Raw genomic sequence first — 23,370 nt, forward strand, 5'->3', positions numbered from 1 at the left:
AAAAAAAAATCCGAAATCGTTAGTCACAATTTTTTTTATAAGTATTTAAAGTTTGAATTTATACGAAATATGTCGAAATTGAGAAAATTTGCAAGTAATTTTGTGGTTGGAAAATCGTAAAATTGTTTTCTTTTATAACTAAGTTTTGAAAATTTGATACAAGGTTCTCCATAAATTTTTCTTCAAATATCTGTAAAAAAAACTACCGGATTCAGACAAAAAAATTTTATGAGTGTTTGAAATTTAAAGTTTTACAAAACCGCGTTAAATAACGATTTAGCCTCAAACGATTTTTGATATTTATTGTTATTCAAATAGTATAAGTCGTAAATACTTAAAAATTTTACCAGTTATTTAGATTGGCATTTTCCTTACATGATTTAATTTTCAAAATATTTTGAGTTTTTTTGAGCTATTTATAGACAACTGAAATTTTCAATTTTTCAGAAAATTTTTTTTGAAGTGTCGATAAAATTTTTTTGGCCCTATCAAAATACTTGAAAAGTTTATACAAAGTTCCTCATATGTTATTCTTATAGTGATTAAAAAATTTTAAGAATACATTGGCACAATTTTTTTTATAAGCATTTGAAGTTCAAATTTTGACGAAAATTCGTCAAAATTATGAATATTTGCAAATTTTTTTGTAAGTATAATTCATAAAAATGTTTGTATTGGTAGCTAAGAGTTGAAAATTTAATACAAGATTTTTCATAAGTTTAGCTAACAATAATTATAAAAGAACTTAAATTTTGATGTATTCAGGCCATTAAAACACCTTTTTCACCAACCACTGGAAATTATATCCTAGGCTGACAAATTATCTTCGTTCAGAATCGTTTTTCGTATACAATGATACCTATCATTGCATTCAAATTTAACCTACCCTAGTACGAGGTCAACCCCACCCCCTAATGTACAGCAGAACGGTACCCACTTGCCCACTTTTTTTTTTTTGAAATATTGACGAATTCTGTAAAACTTCTAACTTTTAACGCCTATAATAAAATATCGTGATCATTAATCGAGTATTTTTGATATATCCACAATCTATGAGTTATCTTTTATTTATATTTTTAAGCATTTTTAAGCGTAGATTTGACAGCTAGATACATTTTACAAATAAATTATCTATATGAAATTTACAAAACATATAGGAAGGATAATAAATAATATTAGAGTTTTATATAACATATTTCTTTCGGTACGGACAGCAATAGAATTTCGGACTCTACGTATGTTTTACATAATTTAAGGTGTTGTGTTTGTTATCTATATCTTATACGTTTTTTTTAAAGATTTAGATCCATTTGGGAAAATATCTTGATAATTTCAAAACTTTAAATGTTAGTTAATTAAATATTTTTTAAACCATGTGTTAGGTGGATTGATTTTTATTAAAATGAAAGTACTAAAAGAAAAAATATCCATAGATCGATATAATTACATTTATTAATTACTAAAGTTGGTTAACAATTGATATTTAGTTACTCTACTTATTAGAGACAATTAATCGAAATGATTTCATGACTCGATAGAAAAATAACTCTCAATATAAAGGTACCTAAATTTAAATGCACGCGATAATTCGAATGAAATTCAATAATTTATAGGTACATTATTATAAGTTTTAAACAAAAAGACGAACAAGAAACAATTTTTATCTCCATTGAATTTCGAAAATAGATCTCCACTCATAACTTAGGTGAGTATATAGTCATAACGAGTTGTGTGTGTATTACCTATATATATATATAAATCCGATCGAGTAATTAATAATATATAATAACCGCGGGCTGCAACTGTTGGTATAATAATATAATAGGTACCTAGTAGTATTGTTTTTTTCTTGTTTTTTTGTCTGTCTCTTCGTGAATAGTTATAAACAAAAGATCATTCGGCATTATAATTTAAGACATGCATATAATTGCGTTATAATACCTATATAACGGAGAAAAAAAACCGAATTTTAATTGGGTGTGTACGATTTTTTTTTTTTACCGTCTGGAAATTTAAAACACACGGACGCGCGAACCGGTCACATTAATGGTCGACCAATTTGTTTTTTTGGAACGATCCATAAAATCAAAAAAAAATCGAGAATACTGATTAATCGATACGATCACCGCTGCGTAGGCCTCGTCGTCGTCCGGTACGTCAGTCTGTTTATATACGTTGGGTACCTTTATAACCACTAACGGCCATGTATATATATTATGAGATAGGTACCTATCCTCTGCACCTGTCGTAATTTCTATAATACGGTTGTATACAGCTATACTACCTATAGCATCATACTACAGCGAGTTATATACCCGTGTGCACGCAACATTAGGCATATTTCTTTGATCTCGGCATTTTCTTTTATTTATTTATTATTATTATTATTACTATTTATTTATTATTATCGTTATTTTTTTTTTTTTTTTTGGTCCACGTGTTCATATAATATACCTTTAGCTGCAGTATGTATTAAAGATGTATACCGGTAAATGATGGATATTATATCATTATCTCTCCCGGTATCTAAACTTAACGTGTAGTATGTGCGATGACATTTAATATGAACAACTCACCGGTAGGTTTGTTATTGTATATATATACCTATACCTATACATAAATATATTATACGCTGCGATCCGTGATATTATGATGTATACTATGATAGAGCAACTTTTAATTGAGAAGAACAATGGTTGGATTCTTCCCGCCCTGTAGAGTTGAAGTATGGCATTTTTTCTATGCGCATCTAATCATATCGTTTACAATAAAATAATCTAATGGGAATATGTGTATAATATATTTTGTAAAATTTAAATAAAACTAAACACCGTGTATCAAATTCTAGTTGTTAATTGGTGTAGATTGACTAGCTATAACCTGGACCATAACTAGAATATGGGTTGATGGTACTCCGATGTAAAAAGATTGATAACTGCCGCCGACTATACTAATATTATATGTTTTTTTCAAGTAGATATTGTTTAATTAATTTCCATACTATTGTATTTAACACACACTCATTTTTATTTTATATTTAATATAAACCTGGCTACCAACCTATATAATATATAGGTATATATATATATATATATATGTTATGTATATATATTTATATGTGTATATTATTCTAATAAAAAGCAAAAATGAACATTTAACCTGTAAATGTGCATACAAACGTGTTCTAGGGGCACACTGGAAAAGCTCCCGATTTCCCGATGAGATTTATCCAAATACATGGGCATTATTTGTTTTAAAACATTAACATTTGATAGTTTCTGTCGAATAATGTCCTTTTCACAACAAATCATATTTATTTTGAAGTATTGACGTTGTTCATATTAATTATGAAACTGAACGTACTACACTGCAAAGAGCGCCTTGTAATGTTTTCATTTAGTTTATGTATAACAATCTCAATTCTGTATACCTACGTATAAATTGATAATGTGGGAATTAAATTTTTATTAAAATCACTAAATCACATTATATTATAAAGACGTACATACCTGCCATCGTCATAACTTATAATTTTAATATTATACATATTGTACAGTGTACGCACCTGTGTGTGTGTGAATTTATTGGTTTAAAGTGCCGGACGGCCGTCTTACCTTGATCGTGTCATAAATCGTATATTCAAACACTGATCTCTACTGAGTATTTTATATATATAGATAGATACCTACCTCATATAATACATATTAATTTTACGACTATAAACATTATCATTAAATGTTTGTGGCGTTAAACGAAGTTATAACGATATTTCTATAATACTGGACACATTATCGTAAATCTATTGGTCCACTGCGTTCCGAGCCTTAAAAAATAACAATAATATAATATACCAATAAAAAAATGCATAAATAATAATATTGTGGACCGAAGACGATCATCATATACATTTCAATATAATATAATATATCGTATACCTATATTTTGTCTGGCATTCGAAGTTGTACACTGATGTAACGAGATATTATTATTATATGATCACTTAAAACGAAATGTTTTCAAAATTATACATCGTTAATATTATTATTAATACATAACAATAACGAAATCTTCAACGATAGTAATTTATAAACGATGGTAGGGGCCAACTTAACTGCTCTCTGTGTGTCGTAAACAAAAAGATAATATGTCATCATAGTTATATAATTATTATTAATAGATATTTTCTCATTCTTGTTTTTATAATAATGTAAAAAAGAAATCTTAGATTTTAAATAACATTTTCAAACCTATACACTTTTAAAACACTGTCAGTATTTTTTATTTAGTTCAATACTCTGGTATAAATCAATTAAGATGTGATGTACTTGTCCACTTAGAATTCAAATGTATACCGACCGTCTGGTTTTACTTTTCATTGTCGTTGGAACATCCATCGTTATACCTATATAACGCGATTTGAATTATTTAGACCAACAAATCCCACTCAAAGTTTGTCACACACCACCGAATTTCTGGTAGGTATTTATGATCATTTATTATGAATTATTATACTTAACATATTATCATAATAACATACAGATTTATAAATATTAAATATTTTTTTTTCTTTTAACTTAATTTGGCTAGTACAAAAGAAACCGTTTATAATGACATCGGTTGAAATGACATGTTAGGTGTAATAACCTTAGATTGAAGGTCCCTGCAAAACTCTTATATTGTATGTACTAATTTGTATTAATTATTATGAAATCTGTATAATGACTATAAGGATGGTATGACGGATATTTTTGGTTGTATTGGAAAAAAATCTTGTCCAAAAACGAATTTTGAAGAATTAGAAAAAATATAGAGCGTGATTTTTATACAAAGTTCAATTTAAATTCTAAAATCACAGATTTCTTTAACAAAATGTTGTAAATTTAATTCTCAATTAATAATTTAATTAATTAGTTAATTTAAATAAATAAATGTTTTTATCTTAACTTTTTTTCTATATGTATTGAAATTACAATTTCTTTTTTATCATTTTGTTTATAATAACAAATGATTATAGGTCTATGTATTATGCCTTATTTTCCTTTGTCCCTTGAACGTCATTATAAACGATTTCTACTGTATATTGATAATTTACCACCAATATACTATTAAGTCTAAAAACTATAAAAAGTAACTTAATATAATGAATTGTAAATGATAGTGTATTTTAATACTTAACGTTTTTAATTATTGTACTTAAAACGGTTACAATAAACAGCTCTTTTCTATATTTTTGAATAGCATCTAAATTTACAAAAATGAAAACCTAAGCTGTTCCGTGCAGTGGCGTAACTGAGGGCCCGCAGACCCCGCGTTGCGGGGGGGCCCATGGTAATTTGGGGCCTTTGGTTATAGGGTTATAGGTATTTGAATTCTTTGATATAACAATATGTTAGGGGCCCATTCTTAACATTTTTATTTTTGCGGGGGAGCCCAAGTATTTTAGTTACGACACTGGTTCCGTGCCACCTTTAGCCATCTTTTCTCGCATTTAAATATAAAGACTTAGAACCAATCATATCACGTGATATTATGGAAATGCATCACCAAAAACATAGGTTGCGTAAGGCTTTATGGCGAGGACGAGATCGTCTGTAATAATCCAAGGAACATATTATATAGAGTATAAATCACAAAAATCATCGTAAACATAACAATATATGATCTAGATGCCTATAGCCACTGTTCAAAATTGTTTCTGATTCTGGTGTTAAGCACGACACATCTATGTTTAATGCAGATGCAATATCATTTTGTGATGGAGATAAAACACTATGTCTAATTAATTTATTTAAGAATTATTCAAGTCCTAAAAATATATTTTATAATATAGTTTAAGTAAATACTTAACAATGGAAATTGATCTAAGAAAGAAAGCCAAGCATGGTTTAGGCAAGCGAAGTGTAGAAGATGGGGATAATAGGTACCTACAGGCCATAAGAAATAAATAAAGCGACAACGTAAAAATACAAATTTATTAATATACAGCGGCAAATGAAAGAAGATGGACAAATTTCAAGATATGAATTTTTGAAAAAAGTATATTTTAAAAATAAACGACAAAATGTTATTTAGGTATTGCTGTTGTGTTATTATTTAATTTTTTTAGTTAAATTTTTTTTTTTTAATTATACGATTTCTTAGAATATTTTTTAATTTTAAAAATTGGTTTTTCTATTTTTTTTCACTCCTAATACTCTAAAATAGTCTACACTAATAGCTGTCATAAGTCATAACACGTATTATACCTAATTAAACGATAAACGTGTATATTGATTATGTATAGGTATAATATAGTAAGTATATTAAGTAGAAAGTATATAAAATAAATATTTCCGCAGTTTACACATGGACTTTTAGAAAAAGGTAAATTTTGCCGCAGTTTACAATACAGCTTGTGCTGGCTCGGCAAAAGAATTACGTCATCATGTCCGTAAGTAATTAAGTGTGACCTTTTTGCTTGTATAATTGTCTTTGTTGCGCTCGCGTGAAAAATTAAAAAGGGTGTCTGCGCGAAAGGGGTGGTCCGGCATACCAGTTTGTGTATGTATGCCGACGTGCTACAATACCTATGTGTGTGTGTGTGTGTGTGTACTAAATAACGTTAAACGGCAATAAGTTTCACCCCTTTGTGCCGCCGACGAACTGTGCTGCGCAGTTTTAAATTGAAAACAACACAATAAAAATAACAGAAAATTCGACACGGACCCTGTCCGACCGTAGAACTGTATATTATACGCAAATGCGTTGTACTACACACGTCCGTGCATTACGGCTCGCGCCTTTTACGTGCACGCCTGGCAATAAGCACCTATAAGATATCCATGTACGACGAAGAGCAAAGTCTTTATAATGTTATTTTATCGTATATACAGACGAGACGCGAGCGAGCATTGTGATTTGTTTTTTTAACGCGCGCGGTCGCAGCGGTGGAGAACAACCAAAATGTTTGACCTTTTCGAAACTATATATATAGGTATAATACTCGCCTCTTAAACATCGCGCTATTGTGATGGGCTCTATACCTAATATCTATTCGTTTCCACTCTCCGCGGTGGGCTAATCGATTTTCGTTTTTTTTTTTTGTTTTTAAAGGTTCTCTACACACGAAATATAAAATGGCGTTCCGTAAGACCATACCGGCCAATCGTTGTGGCGGTCGGTTGTTTTTATTATTATTCATATACGTTAAAACTATTTAGTATTCTATTACGCGCGCGCCAGCGCACACACCACTCTGAACCCCCCCGAGTCCTCGGAGGATGTGCTATAAAACCGGTCATCATCGTCGTCGTCGTCGTCGTCGTCGTAATAATATTATAATATTATATCCCATACACGCGGTCATATCTGTTCGGTTCGGCAGTTGTTTAACGTCTCTCTGTTTGTGCTGCGCTCAATAATTTTACCCCCCGACGACACACACGATTCGTCGTGAAGTATAATATGCTTTCGGTACAATAATAATAATAATAATAAAGGTGTAGATACCTATATGTATATACGTACACGTTACACACGCACTTCGGTTATAGTATGCGTATTATTTATGTTTATATGTATGTATAGGTGTGTACATTTATATTTTTTTACACATTAAAATATTTAAAACCTCGACAAGTTCGTGTAGAACGATTCCCGATGAAACGGCTGTCAATACATTTGAAGTATTATCCGTGTAATAAAACAACTCGCGCGCATTAAACATTCACACACAAGTGCCCAGATGCACGGGATATAATATAATATGTGTCGGATGTGTGTAATTTTCACATAATATGTTTTACGCGCGACTATTAAAATTTATACAAAATATCTGAAAACGTATAGGTATATAATAATAATAATAAAAAAACAGGTTCATCTTTATGCGCCTATACGTGTACGTACCTGCAGCAGACTAAATGTATATTATAGGTGTACCTACATATTTATGTAGTTCCGTGCTGTAAATAATATTTATCTGTCTTTTGACACATTTCGTTACATAATACCTACCTTTTCTATATAATATTTATCAATTAATTAATATTTATATAAATTATCCATCTATTAATCCGTAACCACATCCTTAGCACTTATTAGCAATCATTTTAAGATTTACAGCGAAGTAATGGATGTATATTGTTTTTACTATCTTTTATGTGTAATTTCTTGAATTTCCTTTTAAACTCGAAATTGTTTTTATGTACCTACCTAACTTAGGTATAACTTTTTTTGTGTAAAAAACATACAAATATACAATTTAAGTGCTGCTTGTAAGTTGTTCTAACTAGTATTTTTCGAAATACGTCTATTAAAAGTTATGAAATTATGGTTAATGATTGACAACGTATATTGAATGATACCTTCTGCAATGTGTACCTAAAGGTTTAAATTCGCAAAGTCCATGTAAACAGCGTCAAAAATCAATGCACATTTTGTTGCTGCCACATTATGACAAACTCTTAAATGTACATCCTATAAATTTATTTCATTTTTTTAATTTAGATTACCGATTTACACTTGCCCAAACCACTGAAACCAAAAACTTGCTCCTCGAAAGACTTGGGATTAAAAATATTCAAACGTATGTACACTACGACGTGGCACCTAAATTTAAATTGTACATATATAAGTAGATTATAACTTCAGATACCAACAGCGGTAATACCTATAATCTATCCAAGTAAAGGTTGTTGAAATAATAAATTATAGGTACATGCGATATTAATAGTTGAAAAAAAACTATCTAATAACATCATTCAAACCTATAACTTATTGAAGTTGAGACTTCAGTTATAATAAATAACATATACTTTTAATAGGTATAGGATATCTATACATAATTTAATAATTGTAACATTATTTATTAATTAGTTTTGTATTGCATTGTTAATTTCAGTTTTTATATCAAAATATAAAATGTCACTTACGTCTTATTTTTGGGGGTCCCTTATTCAAATAATTTCCCGGTAAAAAAATACTATCTTATTCTTCACTAACCAGCGGCGGATTGGCTTACCACCGGGATACTGGGAAAGTTCTCGGTGGGCCGGTATAGTCTTATTATAACTCTGGGCCGACGTATTTGGATTAAAAATCGTTTTATAAAAATAATGTATTCAAGTACGTATATATTGTATATTAACCAGAAATTATGGTTGGGTTAATCGTTTATGCGGTTGTATCAACTACTATTTTTTTCCGTGATATGTTTTCGATTAAGTGTATACTCTCTTGAAACGATGTTCACTCACACCGAGGCCCACCAGCACAACTAGTATTTTAATAAACAGAAGTGCGTGTGTATATTATTATTGTACGCGTACTATGTATATATATATTGTATAGTGTACGGCAGCTATTATGGCCGTCACTTCGACCGTGTTTTCGGTCGAAAAAACACCTTTTTTTTTTGGAGCCTGTACGACGTTGTTTTCGGTCGAGTGGTCTTTTGAATGAAACGAAAACAAACACCGCCGTACGTTTATTACACACGTCGGTTTTTGGGCCGTCGCCTCCGAAAACCTAATATAATAATGATAATATACGTAAAGATAGGTAATAGTACGCCGGGTGTCGGGTATAATATGATGTAATATACCGCCCTATAGGTACGGTCGAACGCGAGACTGGTAATGAAAATCTTCGCAGCGACCGTGACGCATACACATGCATATGTGTATAACGCGCGCGCCTGACAAATTAATAACGAATACATTTACATAAATTGGAATAAGTCAGAAGAGAAATAAAGGGAGGAGAGAGAGAAACGATAATAATAATAAACATCATTAACTTATTCGAAGTAACCATCCGTCATCCGTATTTAACGTAGTTATTGTGTATTTGTGTGCGCGCGTATATTATAATACATCATGAATTCGTACTTGGTATTAGATTACTTGTGTTATAGACTATAGTCGTGTGCTCGTATATAATAATACACGTGAGAACTGGAAACGAACACCGATGTCGCCTGCAACAGTGTACCTAACTCAGAGTTACATTTTTTAATCATGTTTAGCAAACTGCATTTAAAGTAACCGTGACTAGACACAGAATTTGGTCCATCAAAAACATCACAAACTGCGACTCCGTGCAGTAACGTAACAAAAAAATTTAGGCCGCCCCGAAAAAATAAAAAAAATGCTAAAAATGGGCCCCTAATATATTGTTATACCAAAATATAACCCTATTATAACCAAAGGCCCCAAATTACCGTGGGCCCCCCGCAACTCGGGGGCTGCGGGCCCTCAGTTACGCCACTGACTTCGTGGCAAAAGAAGACATCCTCCACCCAGTTTTTGCTGTGGGGTTCATATCGACATAAAATATAATATTTTAACTGAATGCCTATTATGCAAGAGACAATTTTGAACTTCTGAAATAACTGCAGGTCGAATCGTTCAGGACCCCCTGCAGACATCACAACAATCACCACCGTCAATTTTATCGTTCCTCAGCCGAATCTATCCTAATGACCACTATATTGTTGAAAGTCGTATGAAAAAAATTCTTTCGATATTTACGTGACTGTAGTTATATATTTTATAGACTATATTATAACATCTCCATCTTTACACTTATAAAAACTTATGAAGGAAACAAAAAATTACCATTTTCAATATTATTAAATAATTTTAATAATAATAATAATAATAATCATCTTTATTTTACAGAACTAAATATTTCTATTAATTGAATAATATGGTAATGTCAATATTTACTTGGGTTGCATTAATCAAATATATTTAATGTAAAATAAAAACAAACCAAATAACTTTAAGTGTACCGAACACATGTATTTTCTCTTTATAAACGTTTATAGTGCTTAATAGTATCTCCGCTCGGTCGTTTGACCGTTCATGGATGTTGTTTACAGGGTGTATGCATTATGTATACCGCGCGTTTATAGTAATTGGCAGTGTGCGTGTGCTTGCTGCATAATATACAATTTAATATGATGAGGATGAACGGAAATTGACTCAGAATGAACAGCGAGGGCGCTCTGCGAGGTTATTCCCCCTCGTATCTATATAATGATCATACATATTATCATGCATTATTGTAATTCGGCACATAAGCCTGCAGCAGCAGTGTATGTGTGTTTGTGTGTATGTATATATTATATTATATGCATGCACTCCCCTATATTATATTATTATACCGCCACGGCATTATTAAATTAGTCACAAGTCACGATCAACATTCGCGTACGATTGACATAATAATAATATTACATTATAAAGGCACTTTTCATCAAACAAATATAAATAGTAAGGGAAAAATGACAAAAAAAAAGTATAAGTGATTAGTGAACTTATGTAGCCACTCGTGAACTAGCGGACTAGGATCAAAAAAAACCACCTGGATTTAGGTCTAAAGTAGTTACATCAATAATATACTGCAGTGTGTCCCGTCTTAAATGTACCACTAAATATCTCAGCTCGATGGCCTTAGATTGAAAAACGGTTTGCTATGATAGATAGGTGGTACCGAAGTGCACATTTCGGGAAAATTTCAAATTTTTAACTACATTGGTTCGTGTATGTGTTAAATTTTTTTGAATACCAACCCTTATATTTTTAACACCAGATATGGGTAAGTAGATCATTTTTTTCTAAGACATTTTGATCCATTGACCATAGTCCTAAACCTAAAGTTGACTGAGTTAACATAAAATCGATATCAAAAATATTATAATTATATTATTTACAATTGAAATGTAATACAAAGTTATAATCTAAACTATAAAATATAATTACTTTCCAAATTCTCGATTCTGAGAATCATATCCTTAGTATTTTTTGTATTTTTCTAAAAAAAAAATAATTTTTCTAAATTATAAATAAAATAGCCTGTGCATTAACAGATTAGGTAAGACAATTACCTTTTTTAATCCTTTTAATTTAATTTTAGTGGTTTTGAGTTGTTTATTTTCGCCGCAGGGATAAATAACCAAAGCAAGCAATTGTTGTTATATGGAATGTCGTTCTTAATGCCTTTATTTTTTTTATATACATAAAAAAAGATAATGAAAATATTATAATATATTATTTAACAATTAAAACATAATTCATAATAATTTTGATCTAAACATATAAAATATAATTACCTTCCAAATCCACAATTTTTTTGCCGAATCTGTATTATGTTTTCATTATTTTCCTGAAATATGAAAAAGAAATAAATCATATAATTATATAAATGCTATTATTATTATGGATGCTCAAAAAAACTTAAAAATTTAATACAAAGTTTCACATAAGTTAATCTTATAGTGATTCAAAAATTATAAGAATACATAGGCACAATTTTTTAATTTGTTAATTAATATTTGAATTTAAAATATTAACAAAAATTCCTCAAAATCATGAATATTTGCAAATTATTTTGTAGGTATAATTCATAAATTTTTTTTTGTTTAAGTAGGTAGCTAAGAATTGAAAATTTAATACATTATACAATAATTTCCATAAGTTTAGCTAACAATTATTATAAAAGAACTTAGATTTTGGGGTATTCAGGACGTTAAAACATGTATACCACCTTTTTCACCGCTCACTAGAAAATTTATCCTAGGCCGACAAATCATCTCCATTCAGGATCGTTTTTTGTATACAATGATACTTCTCATTGAATTCAAATTTAATACATCAATTATAGTGATCTACTATACAGCAGAGCGTTACTCACTTGACCACTCTTTATTTATTATTTTGAAGTGAAATATATTTATGAATTTTAATTATTATGACGCCACTGCGGTTACTGCAGGTTAGGTATATTTTAATTTTTTATAATTGTATTATTACGATGATAAAAGTAAATAATGAAAGATTATAATCGTAAATTTGTAAGTTTCGACATTTATGCCAATTTACTTTTATAATTTAAATTACGATTATACGTAAATTGAACTATAAAACATAAAATATTATTTCGTTATTGGGAGTGACTAATACGGTATAGAGAATGGGTCCATTACTAATGAGTTATATACTTATATAGCAAACCAACAATAATTATCATGTAATGTTAACGTTGTAAAAAGTTTCGTTATAACTTATTGTCAGTCTTCCGGAGTGGTCTCGGAAGGGCCTTTAGGGCTATATATGCTGTGGTTGCGAGAAGCCGGACTTACAAGATCTTGATTAGAAGACCGAGTTTTTTCTGTTCAAAGGAATATGATGAAAATTGAATGCAACGTTGCTAGTTTTTGTCTATAAAAAATTTCAGAATTATTTTTAATACTTAAAAACAGAAACAAATACATCCATTCAGAGGGTTTTTAATAATTTAAAAAGGGGAAAAATTACATTTAATATACTTAAATTACATTTTAAAGCCCCGAAACCTATTTCAATAGGTATTCATATATATAGGATTTCCAACTGATTTTATATCTTTATGTTTTAATGCGGTACTCACACTATTTAAAGTTCACTTCAAATTAATTTTGTTATTAGCCATATAAATATGGAACTTGTAGCTTTTTTATTGCAATTTTCCTGTAAAACTTACATATCGATTTTTCGAATTGAATCTACAGTGTGGTTATGTTGAAATAAAAATAATATATCGTACGCTATAGGTATCGGGTATTTTGAAGAATTTAAATATTTTGTTGTATTTTTTTATAGTAGGTGGAGCTTTTACGAAAGCATTTGCCTGATAGCTATAATAATGATGGACCGAACTGGTCTAAGGTAATTTGTACACAAATTGATGATCTACTTTATAGTGTATTCCGCACAGTTTTCTATTTATTCAACCGGAAATAATATGTAAAAAATAACATAATTTATACCTGTACTATTTGTTGTTAATTAATTTTACTTATATGGGACCCATATAGTTATAATTAATAACAAAAACATAGTTTTGAAATCAGTCATAGGTACCGCTACCGTACATGGGTAGGTACATAAAACATTATATATGCTGTTAATATAGATGACACCTATTATATTATGTAGTAATTGAAATGTCGCGTTGTATAATAGCTTACCATATGGTATACCCATCTATATACCAGCTATTATAATTTCTTGCCTTGTTATTACTTAATATTAAATTTTTATTTTATTACGAAGAAAAACAGTAACAATAATAATAATAATAATAACATATATACTGAGTAATTGATTTATCAATAATTTTTATCGTCCGGTTTTTCTTCGTCTTCGTTCGCCCATATCGATTATTATTATAATATGCTTATTAGTGTTACGTTTTATTTTTCTAAAATACCATCAGACACGCATAATATATAGGCGTATATGTATTATGTGAAGTGTATTCAAATATCTTTTCTTTTTTTTCTTTTTTTTTTTTTAATACCTTGTTAAAAATATAATATTTTCGAAGAAATAGCAATTTAAATTTTTAATTCTTTTTCTGCCCACCGCCGACACTATACAGGTGCCTATAGCCTATAACTTGTATACGCATCGTGTTGCTATAATATATTCACTCATAATTAGCCATATATAAAATTACCTACTTGATGAATACGTAATGTTCGATAATTACACTGTCAAAGTCTTTGCACCGTCGTAGGATCTATATAATGCTAGTACGATATGCGATTGAAATGTGAGATATAAAACATATACGATCACGAGCGTGTGCGTATACCTATATATAATATTAAAGTATATTATTTTTTATCATGTACGCGTATACGATGTACACAAGTGTAATGTGTACGGTGTGAGAAAATAATGTTATTGCTCGTTAAAAAAATATAAACAAAAAATAAAAATACTATTTTATTTATGAATTTTTTAAACGATTTTTCGCCCCAGGTAACCACGTCACGCACATCATGCGTCTCCGAAATGTATTATAATATATGTATAAATACCGTGCATACCGGGAATAATAATAAAGTGTATATATATTGTATATTATAACCGTCGCGGGGCAATGCCTATTTATGGATTTCGACGAGTTTATTAAAACGGATCGGTGATCGTGTTTCTACACGAATGTATAATATATAATATAATATAATGTTGCGTATGTAACCACTGTGTTTATATACGACTCGAGCAACAGGGCGACAAAAAAATTACTCAATTAATGCACAATATAACGTTTTACCCGCATGAGTATAATATAATATTATAATTTAAGTAGGTATTGTGCATTATATAGGTATTACGTGTTCGATGCAATTATTAAGTGTGTATAGTATTATAATGGGTTGGCTAGGTGGTTCCCCTTGTTACGATACGATTCTAAGTATAATATACTGCGAGTCGAATATAATATTATATGTATAGGTACTATAAGTATAAATATATACCTACCTATAATATGTATCTACCTCGAGTCTGTTTTATACAGAGATCTATAGACGTGTTGAGTTTATGTTTCAATTGATTTTTTGCTTTACCGATAACCATGGTCCCGGGCCACTTAAATAAACCAGTGTAATAATATTGTATTAAACCTACTTATACGTAGTATGGATAATATGCGTTAACCAAATTGAAGTACCATGTTGGCGTGCATACCTAATTAAATTGTTGGGTACTTAGTACCTACCTATTATTATTACATTATCTCGTATTATATTAATTATTGTATACATATTTCTAACTATAAATACATGTACAAATATATATAATTAAAATTATTTTGAATGTATAAATATTCGTTAAAAAAAAAACTATTTTTTAAATGTTTTATAGTATTATGATTACTATTATTTGTACCAATCTTGATTTTTTATAACTTACTAACTAATCCGACAGATACCTATTGTCCTATCTTAACAATGAATATTGAATTTGAATTGGTATAATAAAAAACAAATATTATTCCAAAAATAATTGTTATATAAATGGTAAATTGTATTTTTCGAAGTTCTATAAAGGGCCAAACATTTATTACAGGGGCCCGAAATTGTATGTTGGGGCCCTGGTTGTACATAATATATCTATAGCCACTAGACGTCTAGACGGATCTCTTCAAGTGTATCTAATATTCTTGATGTGATGTTTATGAAGGCTGTAATATAAAATAAATGATTTTATTAGTAACTTAAATATAATATTTTTTATATAAGATTAATAAGTTATCAATATTAGTAGGTATATTATACCATTGTCGTTGGACTTTATGTTATGAAGCGCTATATATAGATAAAACTAATATAAACATTTGGTCAACATTTCAAGTATTTACAGTGATTAGTTAGTAAACCTAATCTTGAGTTACAATAATCATATACAAAAAAATTGATTTTGTCGAAAACTGATTATACTTAAAAATTCCCGTTTTTCCGTCACTTTTTTTTTTTGTTGGAAAATTCCTATAATTACTTTTGACCTTATAATGTACCTATAAGATATTCGTCACTTTTCCACCGGAAATCACCCCTGAAGTTGGAAATTGAAGCATTATTTCAACAAGTTATGCTGTACACAGACACAAAAAACAAAAATAACACATATCTCTGTAAAAACATACATTCATCACACCGCTCAAAATGTAAAGAGCAACTGTTAATATTCACGAAATTGAATTAACATAATGAAATCAAAAAAAAAAAAAATAGTGTATATAATTTGTTAACGTGGACGTATAATCTACAAAGATCAAGATTATACCTATTTTTTTTTTTTTATAATTACTAATTAATCAAAAATTCCATTAGTTTAAACTAAACATATCCGACGATTAATCAATTTTAGATATACCTTTATACAATATTGTGATTCACACGACAACCGTATATCCTAACCGTACTCGACGACATTATTTCGAATGCAACTAATTTCTGTCCGCTGAACGTAGTTTCAGTCGAATACAATTTAGAGGGTTCCTTATACATATATGCATTTGTATTAGTTTTCCAGTATAGACCCCAAGATATTTTTTATACTATTATACACATGCGTATATATTATAACTGTATCATATGATTTATGGCATACATGTCTATATAATATATTATATTATCATATATATATATATATATAATATATGGCTTAAGTTATAACATTTGTATTAAACCTATACGATGCCCGCCCGGCCGCTATTCATAATATGTAAGTAATATATATTATTGTGACGGGTACCTATACTTATATATATGATTTTTAAATAATATATACAGGGGTGAGACGTCCAGAACTCCAGACATTTTAAGACTGGCGATTGATCACAACGAGAATAACGTTGCAAATGACTGTGGATCACTGTTTTGGAATATAAAATTAAGTTTAATGAAACAATTAAAGAATTATAAAAAAGATTATCAATGACGGTGTTCGGGTATTACAATTTTCAAAACGAATCATGACTTTTGTGGGATATTATGGATATATAGTTATTTGTAGAACTGCAACAACTTCAGACTGGCATGGTATAATAATGGGTGTTTAGTATATAGGTATATGAACATATTTAACTATTCTTCGACTGCAAGTGTTTTGTTTAGCATACGAATGCATATTAAAGTTGTACCGATGGTTAGGTACACGGTTATAGGTTCAAGCGATCGCTTCGCGGAGTTATATCATCGCGCGTCCGTGCGTTAACTACCCGCATGATACCTAAATTTTTTATTAAACCTGCGTGTGCAACGCACTGCAGTGTCGGCGGTCGTCGTTCGATCGGATCTCGCGTTCTATCCGGAAATCTGGTTAATTTATTTTACCGAGGCTCAGGTCCCCATACATAACATTACACGCACTGTAAATAATAATAATATGTTTATTTAGAGTCTGTCGACGGCGGATCGATTTCTCCGAACGCGGTTAATATATATGTGTGTGTGTGTGTACGTGGAAGGTATAATATATATATATTTACAGCACACTCCAAGTCATTAATTTACATTTCTCGTTTTGTCTTCTATGTAGGTACATTCGTGACGTTTGCGGATCCCTTATATATATATATATGCCTATATATAATACTACCCACACACGTACCTATATATTTGTGAAAAGGAGACGGCTGTGCAGTGGCGGCGGCGGCGGCGGCGTCGAACGAGAGGTGTTGAGGTGAAGGAGCAGCAGAAGAGCATGAAAAGAATAATAATAATAATAATAACAACAACAACAAAACAGTGTGCATAGCGAGCGCGCGCGCGTGAGAGAGATGTACGCGCCGCGGAGAAGTGGTGTCGTCCTGCGCGCCGCAGGGCGACGGGGGCGGTGGCGGGGTGAACGAACAGCTCAATCGGCCGGCCAATAGCGCGGGGCGGCGGGTCCGGTGGGCGTGGCCCGGCGGCCGCGCCCGTTGGCCCGCCGGCCCCGCGTAACCATGGCACGGCGGACGGGCGGAGCCTGCGCCGCGGCCGCGGCCGCCGGCGACCGGACGCGCCGGTAGACTCGTACCGACGACGACGACGATTATAACAGATCGAGCCGCGGAGACGAGTCGCACGCCGCCTCCGTAGCCGCCGTTTTTCGGGAATACGCGCGGCCGACCGCGAAACCGCCTGACAAACGCCGCCATAATATTATTCCACAATAACGTTTATAATATTACTATTATTATCAATATTATTATTACTATTATTATTATCGTCATCGTAAGCATTGTCGACGACGTCAAATCGCTGTGATTTGGCTCCGTCACACACACATCGCATCGTCGTACAAACCCGCGATTGTCGACTTTTATCGTTTCGCGACGGATCCGGGGCTTCAGGTCATGGCCCTGGAGACGGAACGTTGCAGCCCGAACAACGCTTCGAGCCCCGGCCCGACGGACAACAACCGGCGGCCCGGGCTGGACGACTGCAGCGACCAGACCAAAGAAGTGGTTTCGTCGTCGTCGTCGCCACCGCCGCCGACCGCGATGACGACTACGTCAGCTCCGCAGCAGCAGCAGCAGCAGCAGCAGCCGGCGGACGTCGCGGTCTCTGCGTTCCGTCCGGTGCGCGACGACGTGGACGGTGACGAGAATCGAGCTCCGAAGGCCGCGGTCGAGGAATCGTCGCTGTTGGCCTGCAGCAAGCCGCTGAGCATATGTTCGCCGCTCCAGAACAAGACGGCGGCCGCGGCCGATCCGCTCCACGTCGTCAATAACCGTCACGTTTCGCCGCCGCCGCCGTTGCCGCAGCAGCCCGCCAGGAAGAAACCGTCTTCGAACGCCGTTCAGAAAACCCAACAACCGGCGGCCGACGTGCCGCGATGGGTCCACCAGCAGCAACAGCACGCCGCCGACCACGGCCCGCTCCAGCCGCCGTCCACCGCGGCGGCCGCCGTCGCGGTCGAGTACACGATGGCCATGGCCGCGGCCGCAGCGGCTGCGGCCGGCGGTGCAGGTGGTCACGTGCCGCCCGTGTTTCCGTTCAACTCGTGGATGTACCGGTTCAACTTCCTGCCGATCGTGCCGGCCGCCGCCGAATATTTCCGGGAAATGCAACACCACAACCTGCAGCAGCACCACCCGAACGGCGCCGGATCTCCGGAAACGAGCGGCGACGATCGGCCGACCACGGCGGCGCTCCGCTTGCAGTCGCCGCACGCCGAATTCGCGAGGCAACAGCAGAACCTGCAGCATCACCTCCACCACCATCACAGTCCGGCGGTGCCGACGTCGCAAGTGGTGCAGTCGGCTGCGGCGCACCAACCGCTGCAACCGCCGCCCCCGCCGCCACCGCCACAGCCGTCTTTGCTGCAGCCGCCGACCATGGGCACCGGTTACGTTTCCAGGCCCGCCAGCACTTCCGGTTCGTCGGACGTGTCGTCGTCGTACGGGCCCCCGACGGCCGCCGGCGCCGGAACCACGAAGAACTGCGGCAGCTACCGTTCGCCGTCACCCCGGTCGCCGAGTCCGTTCCGGTTGGCGTTTTCCGTCGACAACATCCTCAGACCGGAATTCGGCAGCAAACTCCATCACCATCTGCAGCAGCAGCAGCAACACCACCATCATTTACACCACCAGCCTTTGCCGCCACAGCACCACCACCACCATCACCACCACCGCAACGGCAGGCCGTCGTCCGCGTCGCCGCCACCGCCGCCGCCTTCCGTGGCCAAAATGCACTTTAACGCTCTGCTACAGAACAAACCACACTCCCAACAGTCCATTCCGTCGCTGCATCGGCCCGCTCCGACCCGTCCCAAAGCCGTGGCCGTCGGACCCAAACGGCCCGCGACCGCTGTTGAAAAGGTCAACAACAAGCGAAAACCGGCCCAGCTGCAGCCGTTGCCGGCGTGTTCGCCCGTCATCAACCACAACAACAACAACAACTACGACAGCGACAACAGCAAGTCGGCGAACGGCGGCCGGAACGACCACCACCACAAACCGGACGACTCGGGCAACGAACAGGAATCGGCGGGATCGGACGCGACCGGAAGCGGCGACCAGCAGTCCAACGACAAGGAGATGTGGCCCGCCTGGGTGTACTGCACTCGGTACTCGGACAGACCGTCTTCCGGTAAGTGCGCAAAAACGGTTTTCATTTTACTATTAGGTATAATACGTACATCTTTGAGTTCGAATTCGATTTTCCAATCTGTAGCGACGCTGTAGACTTGCACGCGCAAGCGGTATAAATTGTCCAAGTACGGGTCGGTACCGGAAAGGTCGTTCTCGGGTTTACGGCTATATTACTCGAAACGATGTTAGGCACGTGATAATGAACTCGTCATCTGCAGTTGCGATGTTTTTTTTTTTTATATATACCTATAATATTCTTCGCTGTCTGCGTTTGCCTATTCTTGGCAGCCAGATTGCCGCCGTCGCTCAATTATGTAAATTATATTATATTATATATATATGTTATTTATGCACGCGCGAAATCGTTTTCAACGCGATTTAATCGACCGAACAGACCGCAGATCATTATATGATTACATATTATTATTTTACTATTGTACGTAATATACCTACGTTCGCTATAAGCGCATAGGCTGTATCATATTATATATTCGAACGTCTCTAAACGTCGTACGATAATCGTGTATTTACACATTATATATTCACACACACACACACACACACACACAAGCGCATATCATATATATATATAGGGTCATTAGCGTTTAAATATATAAATTAACATACGAGAAATTAAGTCATTCGTCGCACGAGAAAAAAAAGTAATCCACGCGATTTTCGATTCCGTTCGTTTCTGCGTACGATATAATATACCTATATTATAATTTATGCGGATAAATACTAAAAAAAAAATCAACAACAAAAAAAAAATCGTCTCTATTCGCCGCCGTCGTATATATACATAATATTATTATACTCGTTGATACAGCCGTACGATATATTAAATTGTCGCACACGTTGAATGCGATTAACGATTGTACAGGTAATGTGCACTGGCATAATAATATTATATATACGCTGCAGCATAATATTATTATTATATGTTTAGACGTCCACGATGTATATGATACGCGTAGGTGTGTTGTGCCTATACAGGTACACACGCGCATAATGATATAATTATATACATTAATATAATATATTTCGCATTCGTGTCTCGAGCCGATTTTCGTAATGATATATTCGTTGCACTTGTCGTCGTCGAATGATTGACGACTGCTTTACCACAAATACGACCGATACACACGCAGAGTGTTGTGTGTGTGTGTGTGTATGTGTGTGTGTGTAGTGTGTGTTCGATTGTTTTTGTTCCCGTTGTTCGCCTATTATATTATATATTATTATAAATCAGCCATTTAACGTTTTATGCCCGCGAAACATGCGCCGTTACGCAATGGTAGGCGAAAAGTAAAAGTCACATTGCCTACTTATAAAGTTATAATAATAATAATAATAATACGCTCAGCTATTATTTAATGTACGCATGTCAATGAACGTAGGTATTTAAAATGTTTTGACCCCGCTCTGTAGCGGTGCTGACATCATTCCACGCGAGACACAATTCGCAATAATATTATTTCTACGTTTTCTAAAAGAATCGAAAAGACAATGATATGTATTTAAATAATATTCAATAGTTACAATGTCAATAATCGGCACCGTAGTTTTTCGAGGCGACTTCGCAAGAATATAATATTAGAACACGTTTATCGCATATTATTATTGTCATGCGCATACGCAATATTATGATAATAATATATAATATAATAGGTACACTTACCGATATCGATTCGAGTTATTGTCGGGAAGAAAAATCGTATTCCAGTGTGTGAGCCCCAACCTAACATGGAAAAATCTCTGGTGTTCCGTGACCCACGATATAATCTGTAACGCGTCTTGAAAGTCTACGTGTTGGTATGGCTCGTCGCTGATTTTCTTACACTTTCAACGCCCTGCAAACATACGGTGCGCAAATATTTTAACCGTAAACCAGAAAATATATCTCCCTAGAAAATTGTTTTATGTTTGTATAGACAAATTGAAAATGCCAAATAGTTTATAACTATATACATTTATATCATGTTCTTTGACATAATAATTTAAGAATCAAAAAAAAAAAAAAATGATTATATTTTAATCGGTCTTTAATATTAACTGATATCACGGTCCATCGCAGATATTGGTCAACGTGATTAAAATTTGACTAATATGCTCGTCCTTAGGTTTACCACGATTATGATGCGAATAAACGGGAAGCGTGCTAATCAAATAATTAGTTTTAATATATATTATACGCACAGCATAATATTATATCTATATAACTATAATACGTCGACACAACATATTATATTATTGTGCAGCGGTATCTGTACATTTAGCATCATTTCAGTTGGATATATAATCTTCAGCCGTTTGACTCTTATAAAACTTGTTCATAGTATAATACTTTTGATTTAACGAATCGTCATCTGTGCTGAAATAATGCATGAGATACTATTACGGTATACTCGGGTAGTTTAGTGTATATATGGTTCTGGTACATTTTGAATAACGTGCAGATTACAATGATATTCGCGCGTTTGGCCCTGCACAATATTCACGATATTTATGTACCTACCTATTCTTGTATCTATTTAATGTAATATAAGTACACGCAATACACCACGGGTGTGATAATTGAAAAATAATATTTAATTTTGGGAACACCCGAACACGTGACTTGTCATTGCCGTGTCTCGAAATTATTTGTTCGTGACAATTTTTTTTTTTTTTTTGAAACTGGTTTGTCTATAGTGATGAAAATAAATACTATTAGACCTATACTGACGTGGATATTCTAGTCGGATAACTATTAATTATATCGTGGTGGTCAATAATGATTACGAAAATATGCGCGTTCAAATTAATTACCATTTGTACGGAGGTTGAGATGACCGTCTATAGCGCACAATCTTTGTAGTGTTCCAATACAGAACCACGTATGTAGGTTGCATCACGTAACCCCTTAATCAACTGCCACTGACCATAAATTAAATACCGATGTCAGGAGGTAATAATATACTCGATTAT

The 23,370-nt window shown here is 34.0% G+C and overlaps 1 protein-coding gene across 1 annotated transcript in view; it reads left to right on the top strand.

Annotated features, from left to right (window-relative positions):
* The first annotated feature begins 18,347 nt into the window (after positions 1-18,347).
* LOC114132230 (segmentation polarity homeobox protein engrailed-like) overlaps positions 18,348-23,370 on the top strand; it is a 36,983-nt gene continuing 31,960 nt past the window's right edge. The window contains exon 1 of the mRNA XM_050205731.1: positions 18,348-20,398. Coding sequence (XP_050061688.1) covers positions 18,661-20,398 — 1,738 coding nt within the window. The 5' untranslated portion in view covers positions 18,348-18,660. The remainder of the gene's footprint in view (positions 20,399-23,370) is intronic.

The sequence above is a fragment of the Aphis gossypii genome, chromosome X (assembly GCF_020184175.1).
Source record: "Aphis gossypii isolate Hap1 chromosome X, ASM2018417v2, whole genome shotgun sequence".
Taxonomy (NCBI): Eukaryota; Metazoa; Arthropoda; class Insecta; order Hemiptera; family Aphididae; genus Aphis; species Aphis gossypii.